The sequence below is a fragment of the Notothenia coriiceps genome, unplaced genomic scaffold (assembly GCF_000735185.1).
Source record: "Notothenia coriiceps isolate Sejong01 unplaced genomic scaffold, NC01 NC01_scaffold00033885, whole genome shotgun sequence".
NCBI classification, from domain to species: domain Eukaryota; kingdom Metazoa; phylum Chordata; class Actinopteri; order Perciformes; family Nototheniidae; genus Notothenia; species Notothenia coriiceps.
In genome coordinates, this window is record NW_011366586.1 from 126,182 (window position 1) to 142,337 (window position 16,156).

General features: G+C 42.1%; 1 protein-coding gene across 1 annotated transcript; it reads right to left on the bottom strand.

The window, feature by feature from the left end:
• Nucleotides 1-8,531: 8,531 nt before the first annotated feature.
• LOC104961858 (zona pellucida sperm-binding protein 3-like) lies at nucleotides 8,532-13,686 on the bottom strand. The gene is made up of 11 exons (XM_010790204.1): nucleotides 13,189-13,686; nucleotides 13,005-13,110; nucleotides 12,517-12,635; nucleotides 12,327-12,445; nucleotides 11,859-11,962; nucleotides 11,008-11,185; nucleotides 10,738-10,849; nucleotides 9,988-10,079; nucleotides 9,775-9,863; nucleotides 9,272-9,379; nucleotides 8,532-9,187 (listed from the first exon to the last, which is right to left on the bottom strand). Exons 1-11 carry the CDS (start codon nucleotides 13,564-13,566, stop codon nucleotides 9,060-9,062), a joined length of 1,533 nt encoding a protein of 510 aa, XP_010788506.1. The 5' UTR covers nucleotides 13,567-13,686; the 3' UTR covers nucleotides 8,532-9,059.
• Between the last annotated feature and the right edge of the window lie 2,470 nt (nucleotides 13,687-16,156).

The window sequence follows — 16,156 nt, forward strand, 5'->3', positions numbered from 1 at the left end:
CATGGCTTGCATTTGTCTTCGCTAGCCACAAACGCTCCGTTGGAAACTGCAACCCCTGGCACCACTGCATCTATCACTCATCAAAATGCCCAGGTCACATGAAGCTAAAGACACTTGCAGGCCTTCACCGCTCAAGGGCCCGGGAAGGCCGCAAAGCGCGAGAGCCTGTAGATGTCTCATGATATGATGATGGACTGGCATCGGTTACCAACCTGTGAAGTTCTGGCCCGTTTGGAGTATTTTTCACTGAATTAATGTAGAAAACCTGTGTTTCAAGGCGAGCATTGTGTGGCCATGGCAACGGCATTTGAAGAAATCTCCAAAACAGTCCAGCCATGAGACATCTACAGGACAGTTTTGAGATTTCGCAAATGCCGTTGCCATGGGCAACACAATGCTCGCCTTGAAACACAGTTTTCTCATACACCTTCAGTGAAAATACGCCAAACAGCCCAGAACTTCACAGGTTTGGTTAACGATGCAGCCATCAACGCATCTAAGTGTACATGGGGTGTCCATCAGAATGCCGTTGCCATGGTGACGGACCACTCGCCATGAAACACGATGGGCTGTAAGTCCCATCGCGACACGGTCCAATCGTCCCCCAATCTTCCCACTTGATATCACCCGAGTCCATGCCTTACCAGCTCTCGCCAATCTGAAATCTAACCATATGCCGTTTCCATGGAAACGCATCCCTCGCGCATAAAACGTGATGTCGCTATAACTCCTATGAAAAATGTTTAAAAAGTGCTCAAAACCTTCCACATTTGGCTAACAGTCCCCAGCCGTGAAGACATCTACGGACATTTGAGATTCCTCAAATGCCGATGCCATGGCAACCAATGCCGCCATGAAACACGTTTTCTCATGAAAAAACACATTCAGAGGTTTGGTAACGATGCAGCCATCACGCATCTAAGCGTATTATGGGGTGTCATCAAAGTCGTTGCCCATGGCGACAGATCATTCGCCATCAAGTTAGTCAGAGTTAGCAGTTCAAGATATTCTGCTGCTTTCCAAGCCTTTTACTTTATTTTCTTCTCTTATCACAATTCATAGCCCCATTGTTCAATGGATCCTTTCAATTAAATTCGCCACTTTCTTCTTACATATTCATTTCAATCTAAATTCTTCACTTTCTTCTTACACATTTCATTTTAATCGTAATCTTCATCTCTTACCAATTACATTCAGCATAGCAGTTTAGCGTCACATTTTCAGCATAAAGCATTCCCACTAGCAAATTTTCAGGAAGTGCATCTCTAGTTATTGTGTTGTTGCTAAATGGCAGGGTCCCAGTAAGAAAAATGTCAATAAAATGCTCTGGTTTCGACTACTCTTTCCTCTTTTTTTGTGGCTGACGTCACCTCCTTAAACATTAAACAATAGCTTTTTAAACCTCTTTATCTTTATGTTTTAAAACATGTTGAGCGGGTTAAGGATGGCACATTCCTCATACGTGCACTGTGGAGAGAAATTAGTTTTGAAGACGGAGATGTCTGTACAGCAGGGCGAGGAGTAACGTTTCACCAATGTTGTGAGTTGATACCTGCCTTAGCTATCCGTAACGCCCTCGTATGAGTGCATTCGGTTGCCTTTTGTATTGCACAGTGCGTAAATGTGTTCATGACATTTTTCTGTGACTGCAATTCCCTTGAGCTTTCCGGTCAAAAAACTCATGTGCGCTTGGTCACCAAGACTGGCTGTTCCGTCTCAATATGACGCCGGAGGGTTTAGCATGGTCTCATACTGCATTAGCTAGCACCTCGTTGCAGTAACACACGGTGGCAGTGGGAGGTCAGGTCACGAGGTCCATGAAAATCCTAGCTTTTCAAATAAGTCATTGTCAATGACTTCCTACCGTTTTCTGACAAGACGCTGTCTCCTCTCCACATTTAGGTAACTTCACTAAAAAATGTATCCATAGTTTGCCGCTCGCATAAAGTAGCCTGAAGTCAACTATAGATTTCCACTCTTTCTCTTCTTTCTTTTTTTGGCGGCGGCGCCATCCCTTGAAGCTCATGCTGGCGCCCCCCAGGGGAGCCGCGCCTCACACTTTGGAACCCCTTAGTCTAACAATGGAGTTCCCCGGTCCAAAAGGACCGCCATAAGGAAAAGGAATTCAGGTTCATACACTTTCTCACCAATGTTTTCAATGACTTTTCCTGACTTCTCCCATGACCTTTACCTAATTTTCCATGACCAAAATGTACTCTTTCAGCGGTACACTGAAAATTGTATTTAAAATGGAACAGGAAAATAAGGTCAAACATGTGTGCCTATCTAAACAAATCAAAGTAGTAGGCTTACTAGCTTCTACACGCTAAAGCAACTCAAATCTCTCAAACCAGCAAAAACATCGAAGTTAAATGACATTGAATGTTTCATTACTATACGATACAGTATTTATTATCATGTGTAGTATTACTATTGTAGGCGATTAGCTAAAATATACCAATTATATTGATGCTACTTAGTATGAGAGTATCATGATTTTTCCAAACGTTGGGAAATATTGTTTTACATAACTTTTCCAGGGCCTGGAATTTGCATTTTGAATTTCCATGACTTTTCCAGGTTTTTAATGACCGTAAGAACCCTGGGAATTAGTAACCATCCGGATCAGATAAAACACACACACACACACACACACACGCACGCACACACACACACACACACACACACACACACACACAGAACAATTTGACACATGTCCCGCTCTTATGTGTCCATCCCCCCACATGGATCACACCTGGCACACGCAATACATGTTCAGTGTCTATTCTTTGTATATTTACTGCATTTTTTCATGTATACCAGTAGTCTGATACAATATGTACAGTTTGAAAGGGTGTTAAATGAAATGTGGTGATGATTAATGGTTTTTGTGTTAATGTAATAGCAGCTAAAACAGGACCGGTCAAATTTGACTGCAAACACCAAAGTAAGGGGGGGGGGGAAACGAAGACAATAGGAGGGTTAAACAAAGTGGTAGAATAAATAAAGATATTTTAGAAGTAGAAGTAGCAACACTTAAATATCAAAATACTTTGTACAAGGAAAAGTCTTTCTACTACTGCTTGTGAGAGCAAATTCATTCTGAGCGAGGTTTCAGAAATCTCTGCATATCCATTAAAAGACGTGATCTGTGTTTAATTGAGCATGTCTGATAATCCATGTGTTTGTCTGTCCCTTTGATGACTTCTGCTGGCTGCAGGTGGCAATGTTGCTCTGCTAGAAACATACTGTGCTGCCTCCCTTTTTATGAGCTTTTCTGGTTTCTTTTGTTCTTTTGATAAATAGAAAAACCTGACTTGAGACTTTCTGAGGCACACCATCAAAGACTAACAGTGATTATTTCGGACAAATTGGTCTAGAAATCATGTCAGTTGAATAGCAGTCATTAACCAACAAAGGTAGGACATTAGAAATGTGGCATATGCAGCATAAATGTATTATTTTTCATTATTTATAATAATAATAATCATAATCCTGTTACTGTATTAATATATGAAACATCCAATTCTTGATACCGGGCCAGAGATAAAACCAGTACCCTGTGTTCAGAGCATCTACAGGTGTCAAAACAGATACATGGGTGTGATATAGAAGGCAATAGTGTGGAAACGAGTAATGGCAAATATATCTAGCAAACAGGTTTAAAGGGGAAAAAATCCAGTTTTCTTTCCTCCTAACCTGGACATTTTCTGTGGATTTATCGGCTGCTGAAAGATATAGGCCCTGCTCCGAAAGATAAGCAGGAAAGAGGGATCATGTATGGACTGTGTGGCGGCAGCATATAGGTCTCACGCACATGGAGGGAAACGGCTCTCCGGGGATTGAAAACCAGGAGGATGGATTTGAGAGAAAAACAGGATTCTCTCTCTGTATGAGGCTCATTGAAGCAAACCAAAATAGAGGTGCTGACAGCTTCCTCCATGCAGACCTGGTGGGAGCGCTTATCCAGTTTTGCTTTGCGAGATAAGGGGGGGATTTATTTATTCAGGTTGATAGCTCTGGTGCACTTTGAATGATAAAGGAGTGTGTTTGTGTGCCGTGTGTTCATCCCCTTTCAGCGTGCCAATCAGGATTAAAGGTTGTGGTATGTAGGACAAATATGTTTATATTAGAAACCATAAATGAGAGGTCTTCTTATCCCTTTATTGTCTGCGGCCTCTACCTGAGAGAAGGATCAAACATCAGCACATTCCCATTAAAGGACATGAAAAACATCTAAAGATAGAAATATTTTCATCCATTGTTTACAAAAAAAACCCACATCTGAAGAGGGAATAAACGGAAGGAGGCCTTTTGTTGTGGTTATCCTCCTGGTGGTTAAAAGGAAGGTGTTGGGTTCACTATGGGATGGATCTCATGTTATTTCAGTAAGAAAATACATCTGTTCTGCAGTAAATCACATCCGTGTTAACTTCCCTGGTGCAGATGGTGATTTATTTCCCGTACGCCGGGCCGAGGTTCTGCGGCGTGCTGTTGGCACAGCTGATGAGGAGCCATGGGAACACAGGCCTCCGAGAAATACTTCATTTTCATTTTGGGAGCTGTTGCCTTTGGCTCACAGGGAACGTCTACATACGGTTAAGAGGAATGCTGTTTTGGAACAACATGACTTAGATAAAAGGTAACTGCGACTTTAGGGGAAAAGTTATGAATTAATTCTTCCTGAGCTTTCTCTGTTTTGTTACTCTTAGAGGTCTTCCAGAGGTAGATGGTTGGCATGCTGAGATCTGCAGGCAGGCCGCACGAAGGGCTGAGGATAAGTCTTCAATTAGTATCACAATAATGAAGGAGGCGTCCGGCAATTTTACTCATAAAGGTCACTCCACTTGTAACAGTTGAATAACGTCTCTTTGTCTTGTTGAAGAAGTTTGTAAAAAAGACCTTCAGTCGATATTGGTTGTCAAGCGACTATTTGGTGGGCAGTAGTGTAATACTGGAGTGTTCCTCTAATAAGGGTTTTCTCTCCCACCAATATGTCTGTCACAATAATGCATGTGTGCAAGAAACACTGAGAAAATAATTGAATCGTAACTCAAGATAGACATACTGCTGATGAAAACTGTAAAATGCAGTTGAAAGCTCAAGAAAAAGCTACGTGGACATTGAGCCTAATACAAATGTACGTTTTAATGCACTTTATAACTGCATAAACTTTCTAAATGATACAAATGCATTATTGGTCAGCCCTTCCAACATGGATTGCTGACACAGCATGCACGTTATCTACAATCTGTTATGATTTGGAAAACTCGACAATCTTGTATTTGAGAATTTAAAAAAGGATGCTGGGAACCGAACAAAGGCATGACTGTCGGCTCTATAGGGGGCCACATGGGACCCTTAGAACCTACATGAAAAACAAATCGCACAATAGCATAGACTGGAAAACAGTGGAGATCAGAGGCAGCATGGCAGCCCCCATCAGGGATGTGGTGGGGGGGTTAAGGTGCGGCACTGCAGGTCAAGCCACCCCGCTTTCCTCTGTTCTCCTCTGGGGGACCCCGAGTCTGTTACAACAGGAAGAGACTGAAGGTCAAAGCACAGATCAATTGTCTTCCTGCCTGTGTGACAGAAGCCTGTCTGTCTCTCTGAACTATCTCGGTTTAAAACATGACAGGGGGGGAAAGGGAAAGAGGAAAGAGGAGTGGAATATATGTGCTGAAGGTGATTAAAAATGTATACAGACAGATGACGGATTAGAAGTTCAACAGGCTTCAACTTATTTGATAAAAAGCCAGCAGACAGATGTACGACTACAGAACTCACCAACTCTTCAGTCTATTATGTGGCCCCCATGACGCCCTCAGCAACTTCACTGGCACTTCCCCCTGTGAAAGACACGCGTGCCCTCCTCGATAAGATAAAAGTCAGAAAATAAAGACACGGCGAAGCCTCTTTTAGCTTCTGCAGCCAAACAATTCAAACGTCTATTTTAGCAGATAAGGCGCGCAGACAGACCCCCCCCCACCCGGAACCTCAGGGGGACACACTCGTCCCTTTGTGCCCCGATAAAGGAGAGCGGTGGATGCATGTAATCAGCATATTATTGATAGTCTTAATGAGAAAGGCTCTGAGTCACTGAAGCCATTAGCCGGGATAAAAGAGGCTTAATTGTTTTGTGTGTGCGCGTTTATACGACGTGCACATGTGCCTGTGCTAAGACCGAGCTAATTAAATCCATTTCCTTCGTTAGCAACTTTTTTCCCTCTTAATTAAGAGGGTTAATTATGGGCCTGGACAGAGGTCGCGTGCACGTATGTGTGCACGTGTGTTCCCTAGACCCAGATGTAATATTATCAGAGGAGTAAAACATCACAATGAGCAGTCATGGCTGGTGTTAAACAGCCTTTGATATGTATTTAAATTCAAAGAAGGAGTGAATAATTAAAGTCAGTTACTATCTAGTAAATTATTATTTGTTATTTGTCTTAATTTTCAAAGGTTTAGACTTTAGAGTAATAACACAGCAGCATCTCTTTGATAATGGTAGCCATCTTTTGTAAAAAAGGGGTGGATAAACCACCTCTCCAGATGCAGTGTCCCTGTCTCATGGAGAGATCTACATGCTGTGGCTTCTTGTCCAAATCATCAACTAAGAAGTCTGGTGTTAACACCGTCTGCTGTCACCACCAGCGCTGTGCGGTACGTGGACGTCTGCAGAATACCAATGGCGTGGAACAGTATTCCTCAGCACGCTCCATCTACAACAATAATATCGTTATGGCTGCCAGACATGAGAGGACTCTCCCTGCCTGCCACTGGACACACACCATTACTTTTGATGGCGTGTGTGTGTGTGTGTGTGTGTGTGTGTGTGTGTGTGTGTGTGTGCATGAGAGTAAAAGTGTGCGTTTGCCCTCAGGGTCACGCATCCTGCCGGGGTAAAATGGCTGATTCAGGACTCTGCCATTTTGCTTTTCAGCATGGAAACCATGTCGCCATAACCATTAGACATCTGTGGGTGGTCTGTGATGATGATGATGATGATGATGGGGATTCTCTGTGGCCATAACAAGACATTAACACCTTTTACACTCTGTTGACTCCTCTCAAAGCTGCAGGCAAGTTTTGCATGGATAGATAACACAAATTTGTCACACCAAAGCCAGCATGTAAGGGAGATAAGCTTGCCCCGTCAACAACAACATTGTGATTGTTGGATACATTTGCAATAGTGACAAAAACCTTATAAAAGGAGCACTCCAGTAATGTATTATTGAACTTCCATGAAGTTGAAGGACTGAAAACAGACACATTAAAAAAGGAACGGTCAAAATCCAGTCAACAAAATTCTTTATCCTACATTTCCCATAATGCAACAAAAGCCTTAAAGTGGACATATTATGCTCATTTTCAGCCTTAAGAAATAGTATCCTGACAAAAAATTGTGAACTATGGGTCAACTAGTGCTAATGGAGACCATGAGACGTAGTGAAGAGCTCTGGGAGAAGGGGACGATGAGCTAAATTATTTTTTCTATATGTAGTCTTTATAGCTTGTTCGGCTGCCCTCAGGTGATTTAAGTAATCGATGAATGCAGTTTTAACCCATTATACGTGTTCACCAGTGAGAAGCATCATTAGTGTTGGACTCTAATGGAAAAGGGTTATCATCTCTTTGTTGTTCTGTATTCTTTCCCAAAATCCTAATAAACCCCGTCCCCACATCCTGAATGACTCGTTTTAAGGGAGCGCTGTGTGGGTGTGTTTCGATTATGTGCATGCATGCGCTGTCATGCCTACTGCTGGTGCATCGTTAGGTATGGCTTTTTATTAGCCTCTGGTGTGTTGGAGATGGGAGGGGGTCAGTGTGGCTCCAGCAGTAAAGTAGCGCAGCCGTCAGCCCTGCACACGGGAACAAACACCCCATTAAACCAAGGCCTTCACATATTACTGTAATAAAAGCCCCGCTCTCGCCTTTATGGGCTTTTTAATTATGTCTATTCGTCTTCCCGGGCTTGTGAGCAACAGTTCATGATGAGCCCCATTTCACGAATACTCCACCACTGGCATGAAGCTGGGGAGGGGGGTGAATTAAAGGGGGAAAACAAAAAAGGCCCAAAGCTAAAATATGACTATTGTTACCGGAATGGTATTTTATGTCAGCACGAATCCAAAGGCAGTCTTTATTTCATCCAGGGGTTGTCTTTGTTTTAGATGTGGATTAGCATGGAGATGGAGAAATCTCACGCAGTTCGAGTGAGTAACACGGCAGCTCGGTAGTAATGGTGTGCATTAAATTAGCTCCATGAGATAAGGGCAATGGCTGGACTCGCTGCAGGCCGCCGAAAAATTAAACGTACAAATCATCCGTGCATGAATTAAGCATGGCACTTTGGGCCACTTCAGGGCTCGTACATTTGCCTCTTGTCTTTACTCTATTTCCACTTTAATATGTGTGTATAAAAGGTCAGTCACAGGCCACCAGTGCTGCTCAATTTAAGCAAAAATCATAAATAAACTTTAAATACAATTGTTATTTTGCAGAAAAAGCCATCTCAATCCGTAACACATGGCTGCATAGATATGACATGGCAAAACACCCACAATGCACCACGAAAGAAACACCACCACCCCCCCATTTAGAACATCCCAGATACGCCCCTGCACATTATGAGAACCTTAAATGATAATAAGTAAAGTATTCATTTATTGCATGTCTCCAAACCGTGTAAAAACCTGCTTGGTATAAAGGCCTGCTGATTGATAGAGCAATATACACAGCAGTGTGTACACAGCATACATTTTATGCGCAGGTCATTTCTGCAGGACTGGACTCTACAGCTTAACCCCTTTTAACCCTGGCAAGCTCATAACACTTAACCTAGAGTGTAGTATGGAACACACTGTACAGATGCAACCAAATACAGCCAAGCCCTGCAGAGAAAAATGCAAAATAACTAAAAAAGTATTCTCAAATCCAGAAAAGTGTTGACTCCAAGATGGATTATTAAATCAGTAGCTAGGGGGAAACAGTTTTTCTCCTGAGCAAAGAATAAAGGAAGCGTAGAGCTTTGTTATACATTTTTAATGTCTTAATCAGGTCCTAACAAAGTGTCCAGAGGGTTTGTTTTGTCTGCTGCAGATGATAGCACTCATGAGGAGCAGCAGCACCACAGCCAGCGCGGCCCCCACCCCACACAGCAGGGCCAGGGACGTATAGGAGGCTTAAAATGAGAGTAGAAGACAAATAATATCAGTTTCTAGAAAGAAAATAAGTAAGTAAATGCATTTTCTTGTTGTCGTTTTACCTGCTCCAGTCACTTCCTGTACTTGGAGCGCTGTCAGCTTCTGGGTCAGGATGTTCTCCTGGAGCAGGACGGGGCCCAGAGCCGCCCCCCCCTCCCACTGTACCAGCCCTGCACAGGGGAATGAAAAATCAACATACTTTATGGCGCATTTAGCCAGCTGATTCAACCATTCATGATACGACTGAACAATTTAAAACGGATCAGCTCAAAACCAATCCCCCAAAGATGCCTGGTGCCAAATGAGGGTAAGTTAGCTTGTCTAAATATGGGTGCAACCTCTGCTGGTCTGTGGCTGATTATATTTCAGTCCCTGTCGCTAGAAAATAAATGTTCCTATACTTTAAAACTATTCAGATGGACACACAAATAGCTTTTCTGTGATATCTTTTTGATAAATGTACGGAAAAATATTTTGACAGCAGTGGAGATGGTATCAAAACGTCTCGGTATGAGATGTTCAGGATTCATCCCAGAGTGTTTTGTAGTGATTCTGTAAAGCGTACCAGCTGCAAGGCTTCGTTTCCACCTCGGCTCGCTGCAGCTGCCCTCACAGCAGCCACACACCTTATTGTCTCCACCTGATGCCACCCATCTGCCCAGGGACAAGAAAAGAGGCCGTTACAGAGACACGGTAAGTTGGAAAAATAATTCAAATATAACAGAAAAGTCAAATATCTGTGTTTTACTTTAAACACGTTTTCTTTGTGTGAACAAACCTGTTTGCTTCAGTCAGGTAGGAACACGCTTTGTGCTGCGAGTCGATGGGGAAGGAGACTTTTGTTGCCTTCATGTGACATGTGATGTAGAGCTAAGGACATTTAAACACATTTATATTCAGACTGCATCTCCACTTTAAATCAAATCTTTCAAGATGTAGAAATGCTGCTGAAAACAAACAACCAAAACACTGATGCATGCATAAAAAGGTGACCAAATAAAACTGTTGTTGCCTTTATTAAAATTACACATTTCTCTAGGTTTTAATCATTTGAAAAATCATTTCTGATCATAGATGTACACAAACTAAAATCTATAAATGTTCCACTAATCTTTAGACATTTTAAAGCATAGACAATTACATTAAACCAAAGCTCTGATTGTACAGTAATACACTTTTTTGATTTGATACTGGCTCTTATTTATGGCTCAGCTCCATCCATGCGTCATCAACTTACAGCATATTAAGGCACTCGGTTTAACACTACCTGAAAGAGCTCCCATCTCCTCAGTAGGAAAGAATTTGAACTAAGCACCGACGGCAACGGAGGGTGTTATAGCTGTCAAACAACACTTACTAATGTGTACATTATGCGCCAACCGAGGAATGTGAACGCGACACTTTGCATGGTCAAATCAAGATCAGATTGCTCGAATTTTAAATGCATGGAAGGAAAAATTGTTAAATAAATGACTTTAGGATTCAAGAATCCGAAACATCACATTATAAAAACACATCTCGTACTTACTGAATTCCTGTGATCTTGCTGGAAGGCTTTCAGCTGGAAATGAAGTTTATCCTCCTGGCTCCTCTGCATGAAGTAAGACTTGGCTCCTGCCGGCTCAGTATCAATCAAACACCTTATATGGAAAAATACAGGCCGCATGGTTCATATTCATAAACACAGGCAGGCCGTAAACGCTCCTAATGGGTACCGCATGACGTGCAAATAAACCTCAATTTTGATTATTAAGACTAGCTGGCTCTTTTAGGCAAATACTGCTTCATGAATGTTTACCCATGGTTGCTGATGAAGGGGTATCTGGGCTGAGAGTTGGGGTCGGGGGTCACGGTGGCCACGCAGCTGTCCACGAAGACTCTCAGAGGGACGTGGTAACCCTGGAGGACCGCCGCCTCGATGTGCATCATGTCACTCAGGAAGTGAACGCTGGAAGGCCTCTGCGACTGCCAGTCGTCTAATCCAATACAGAGGAAGGAATAACTATAAGTGGAGGAGTAATGTTCGGCCATCAATTTGGATTATATGAAAGCTAAATGATGCCCATGGGGAAGAGTGGGTCAGTGCAACAGCAGGGAATCAGATACAGGCACCGTAATAATAAGAGAAAAGTACTTTGAAATAGCAATACATTAATTACAGATGTAGTGTGTCAAATAGGTTTTTGTGCATAACTAATACCTTTTTGAACATTAAGACATGGAAACGTGTCAGAGTAGAGGCACAACATTCAAATATGAACCAGAAAATGAGCACCATAGGGCCCCTATAAAACTTTCAAGTTTATTATACAATGACAACTGCTAACTTTTCACAACAGACAATGTGTTGCAGTCTTTGCATTAATTAGAAAGCATAATCAGCTGTTTTATTGATCCCTTTATTGTGCGAGTGACCCCTTGAGGTCAACTGCGCCTACAAGGCTTTAATTTCAGCTCATCACCATGCATCAAAGTTCTGTTTATCAAGGCACTGCTTAGCATCTTAAACAACGTCTGCGAGGCCTTAAAGTGATTGCAATTACACCCGTCGCTGGGGAAATTAACCAAAGCGCCTGGTAGAGAATCTGAGTTTTAACTCGCAGAACATCAGCTCAAAGTTTGTTGGGTTTTTTCGAGCGTGTTGCCCACCTGTCATGAGACGCAGGGAGAGGTGCAGCTGCTGTTCTGCCAACATGGTGCCGGCGAACAGCGTCCAGGTAGGCTTCACGGCAGCGCTGCTCACATGATGTCTCCTGTGGGGACAATTACAGAAGGATGTGGGCCACAGACAGGAGGAGAACATGTGGGCAGGAAGATATGACCATAACATGGTTTCTGAAGGGCTAAGCTACATTTTGATTTTTAGTCTTGCTATTGCAGTAATAGTGTATTGCATGTACAGCACTTTGGCTCAACCAAAGATCGTTTTAAAAATGTGCTATATAAATAAAACTTGATTTGATTCAAAACATTAAAAGTGTGGTTTTCAAACATTACAAAATGCTATTTGAAACTTGTTTTCTGGCCAAAGGAAACAGTAGGGATGATAAGGCCGTGATTTATTCCCATGACTTTTAATATAAGTGCTTTCAAAGGGGGGAAATAATGAGACTTTACCTCTTATAGTGGCATTCAATTACCACCTCAGCAGGGTTGGTTTTCAATATAAAGGTGTTGCCAATAGGTGTTGGAGAGTACAGCAGATAAAAGGAGTAGATGAGGGCGGCTTCGGTAATCTGAGGGAAAAAAAATCTACTGTTACTTCAGATACCCATGAGAGGATGGACACTATCAGAGAGACACACACCGTCACTGTGCTGCCACAGCCCTGTAACTCCGTCTGGAAGTGCAGGATGTGGTGGGCGTCGTCTACTGCGGCGCAGCCCCCTAAGGTCAGATCACTCGGTCGGATCAACTGACCGTTTCCTAGGAACAAAGAGGGGAAAGGTGCAGCTTAAATCGGGGACCATTACCTGAGGCCATTTTCTTTTCCTCATCCAGTCAATAACACTCACAGCGAGGGGAGGTTCAGCCACAGGACAAATACAAAGGTTTCTTAATGTATCACTGAGAGTCAGCATTCAGAATGCTTCTTCTCGGAGTGAAGAAATAAAAGGAAACATAATATTGATCCACAGTCTATAGTCTGTGCCATTTGCCGTAATCAGCACAGTGTCCCATCTTCACCGTTCCATTAAAGTTTCCAATTTGGGTTTCTAACCCTTTCTTTTTTTAGACATCAGAGCAGAAGGCATTTTGAATGACTGTGCTACTGTGGATTAAAAACAACATTACCTAGGAAGTTCTGTTTGACCTCTACGGTGACTTCTCCTTCACCACAGCGCGCTGCGATGCTTTCGGCCGGCACAGGCACCCTCTGCTTTATCACAAGTCCCCGCACCTGGAACATCAGTCACATTTGAATTACACTGAACTTAAAATGGTGAGAAACATCAACATGGCTGCATGGAAGTCATACCTTTGATCGTGGCTTGAAAGCTGGGTTCAGATCGGGGCCTTTAAACGGCAGCTTCACAAACTCCTCAGCTTGCTCTGGCTCCAGTTGCTCCGAGGTCAGCTCTGTGGCTCCAGAGCTCTGCTGGTTTGGAGAAAGAGGCCGAGGTGGTTTGCTGGCAGCAGAGTTCCTGAGCTGGTAGATCTTGAGCCGGTATGTGACAGGAGAACGTTCTGGATCTACATGCTCCGTCAGGTCTGACTGATGATCTGCTGTCTGAAGTTCTTGCGGCGTTTGGTTCACAGTCTCATTGGTGTTTGACCATTTCTGTTTTGCAACACAAACATGTCCACCTGAGAGGAGAAGCACAAGCCCTGATAAAACCACCTCTCTGAACCCCATTACAGCTTATCACACAAAAACCTGGATATTTGGTGTTAATTCAGAGAGCAATGCTGCCTATTGTCTGATCAGCAAACATAAAGGTGTGGGAACCTGGCTCTGGCTCTGGCTCCTCCTACTCCTAATGACTTGATTTGACTCCAGCTTGGAGGATTCAATCATTCCTCACTTCCTTTTCACTCCCAAGAGTGAACCCTTTCTTTATGTGAAAGACAAATTCAATTGAGAAACATCAAGATAATCATGTGTGCATTTCTAGTGTGGAAAAATACAAAACATTTAGTCTTTTTTTAATGCTTTTTAAAGGTAAACACCGCTCGCCAAATCTCCACTTGTCATGATGGTAATGAACAAAGACATTTATAAACAGAAACAAGCCTGACCCTAACAGTGAGAGGCTTTCACTGCCCCCCCGAGACAAATCAATCACTGAGCTCGGGGAGTTGCAGCCCGGGTTTGTTTCGCGCCGCACAGTCTTGAATGTCAAGGCTGCGCGGTCAACAGTCTGCAGAGTTCAGCGGGCTCTCATAAAATCCAGATTTATGATCACGCTCTGAGACTTCACAAATGTCACCACCACTTCATGCATGTGTGTGTGACAGGAAGCAGGGGGCGGGGCTTGAACCTGTGCCGGCAGGCCTGTCAATCACACATACCTGTTATGAATCTTGCACCCCTGACACTGGTAGTGTTTCATTATTTTAATAGTATATATTAGTATCCAAACAGTAGAAATAGTGTCTGAATATAAGTATTCAACGTACCCAAAAAATAGTATCAATATCTGAATACTTTAATTAGTAACCGAATTGAAGAATTTGTGTACGAAAATTAAAATTAAATTATCTAAATAGTTGAGTTAGTATCAAAATCGAAGTGTTCAATTATCAGAATAGTAACATTGGCATCCGAAAATAAGTATTGGTATCGGAATGGTAGTATTTAAGGTTTCCAAATAGTAGTATAAGTGTCCGATATATAGCAGCCCTTTTCATAAAAATATGGTTTATTAAAAAAAATCAAATAAAGCTACAATTATGAAAATACTATGTGCATAATATCAACTATCTTAGAAAACATGGTGACTTTTCAGAAACATAGCCATTCTTTAAAATAAACATTTCATGGAACTACTTCCATTAAGTGCATATAGATAAAACCATAATGCAATTAAATTTAAAGAAACTCCTTTTTCTAAAGGCTAATTTAGTTGAAATCACTTCGTCTCGATGAAGACACACTAATCCAGGCTGGAATACATTACAGCTCTTCCTCTCTGTCAGGTGCAGACTCTCCAACAGAGAGGCTGCCATTGTCAGGAACCGGCTTTTATCTTTTGCTGATCAGCGGCAAAACAAAGAGAGGAGGTGAGTGTGTGTGTGTGTGTGTGTGTGTGTGTGTGTGTGTGTGTGGATGCGTCCCAGTACATGGTGGTGTACCGTTTGTGCCGGAGCAGAGGTGAGTTTTAAACATGATTTTGATGGAAATTCCACCTCAATTTATTGTAAAAGTTGTCCAGATTGCTAGTAATCTTAATACGACTATTTACTCACTTTTACAGAGTTATGTAACCGGGGCTATAAAGCTACAAACCAGGCAGTGTAAACATGTCAACATTACTGATTACTGCCAAACTTAAATGAACATTTTCTCAATTTAACTTCAATTAGAGTTAAAACAGAGCATCAGAATAAATGTTATATTCTATGAGAATACATTCTGATGCAATCCCCAACATTTTGATTATTAACTGTAAGAAAGAAATGCATTTATTTTGTATTTGAAAAGAGTTACTCTGAAAGATGTTACCGGTAACTTTACAGCACTGCTTGTGTGTCAGCTTTCATAGACGGGTTCAAAGCGACATATAGACAAAAACAACAGAAACAAAAAAGGTTTCCAAAACATGTAAATCCAACCCAGAGTTCAGTTCAGTAACAGCTTTGTTTTGGACCAGACCCGGCACGGTTAGGGACATTAATATATTAAGTAAGGGGGCTGCACCTCATGATTTTCATTATTGATTAATATGTTGGGTTTTTTGGTTCATCAGTCTCAGCCTGTCCCACTGGGACGCTGATGCCCCGCCCACTGTGTGCGCGGGGCATACACATGATTGGTTAATGTCATTGTCAATCTACATTTGATCATTTATGTATTATAGCGATCTCAGCATCAGCTACATAACATGTCATGTTTAGTCATGTCCCATTCTGCTGAAGTAGGGAAGAGGTTGTTAAGATTTCCCTATTCTTATTACATGTCTTTATATTTCATTATGATGCTGTTGTAATCAATTGACATCCAGGGCGTTGACCTGTGACCCCTGTGAGGGGAGTGTTATTGCTCTCTATCGATTCTGTTATTTATGGGTCATCATGTTAAAAGCTCATAGTTGCGGTCCGTTACACTAAAAACACAGTATTGCTTCGTTCGACTGCGCTTATCTTGTTGGCATCTTTGGAATAATACATTTTATATTTTGTATCAGAATTCCTGATGATCCACTTAATGCAACAGTTAAAAATGTCAAACCTATAAGAATTCAATTTAGGCCTGTAAAAGGCTTGTTTAGTCGACAACATGTCAA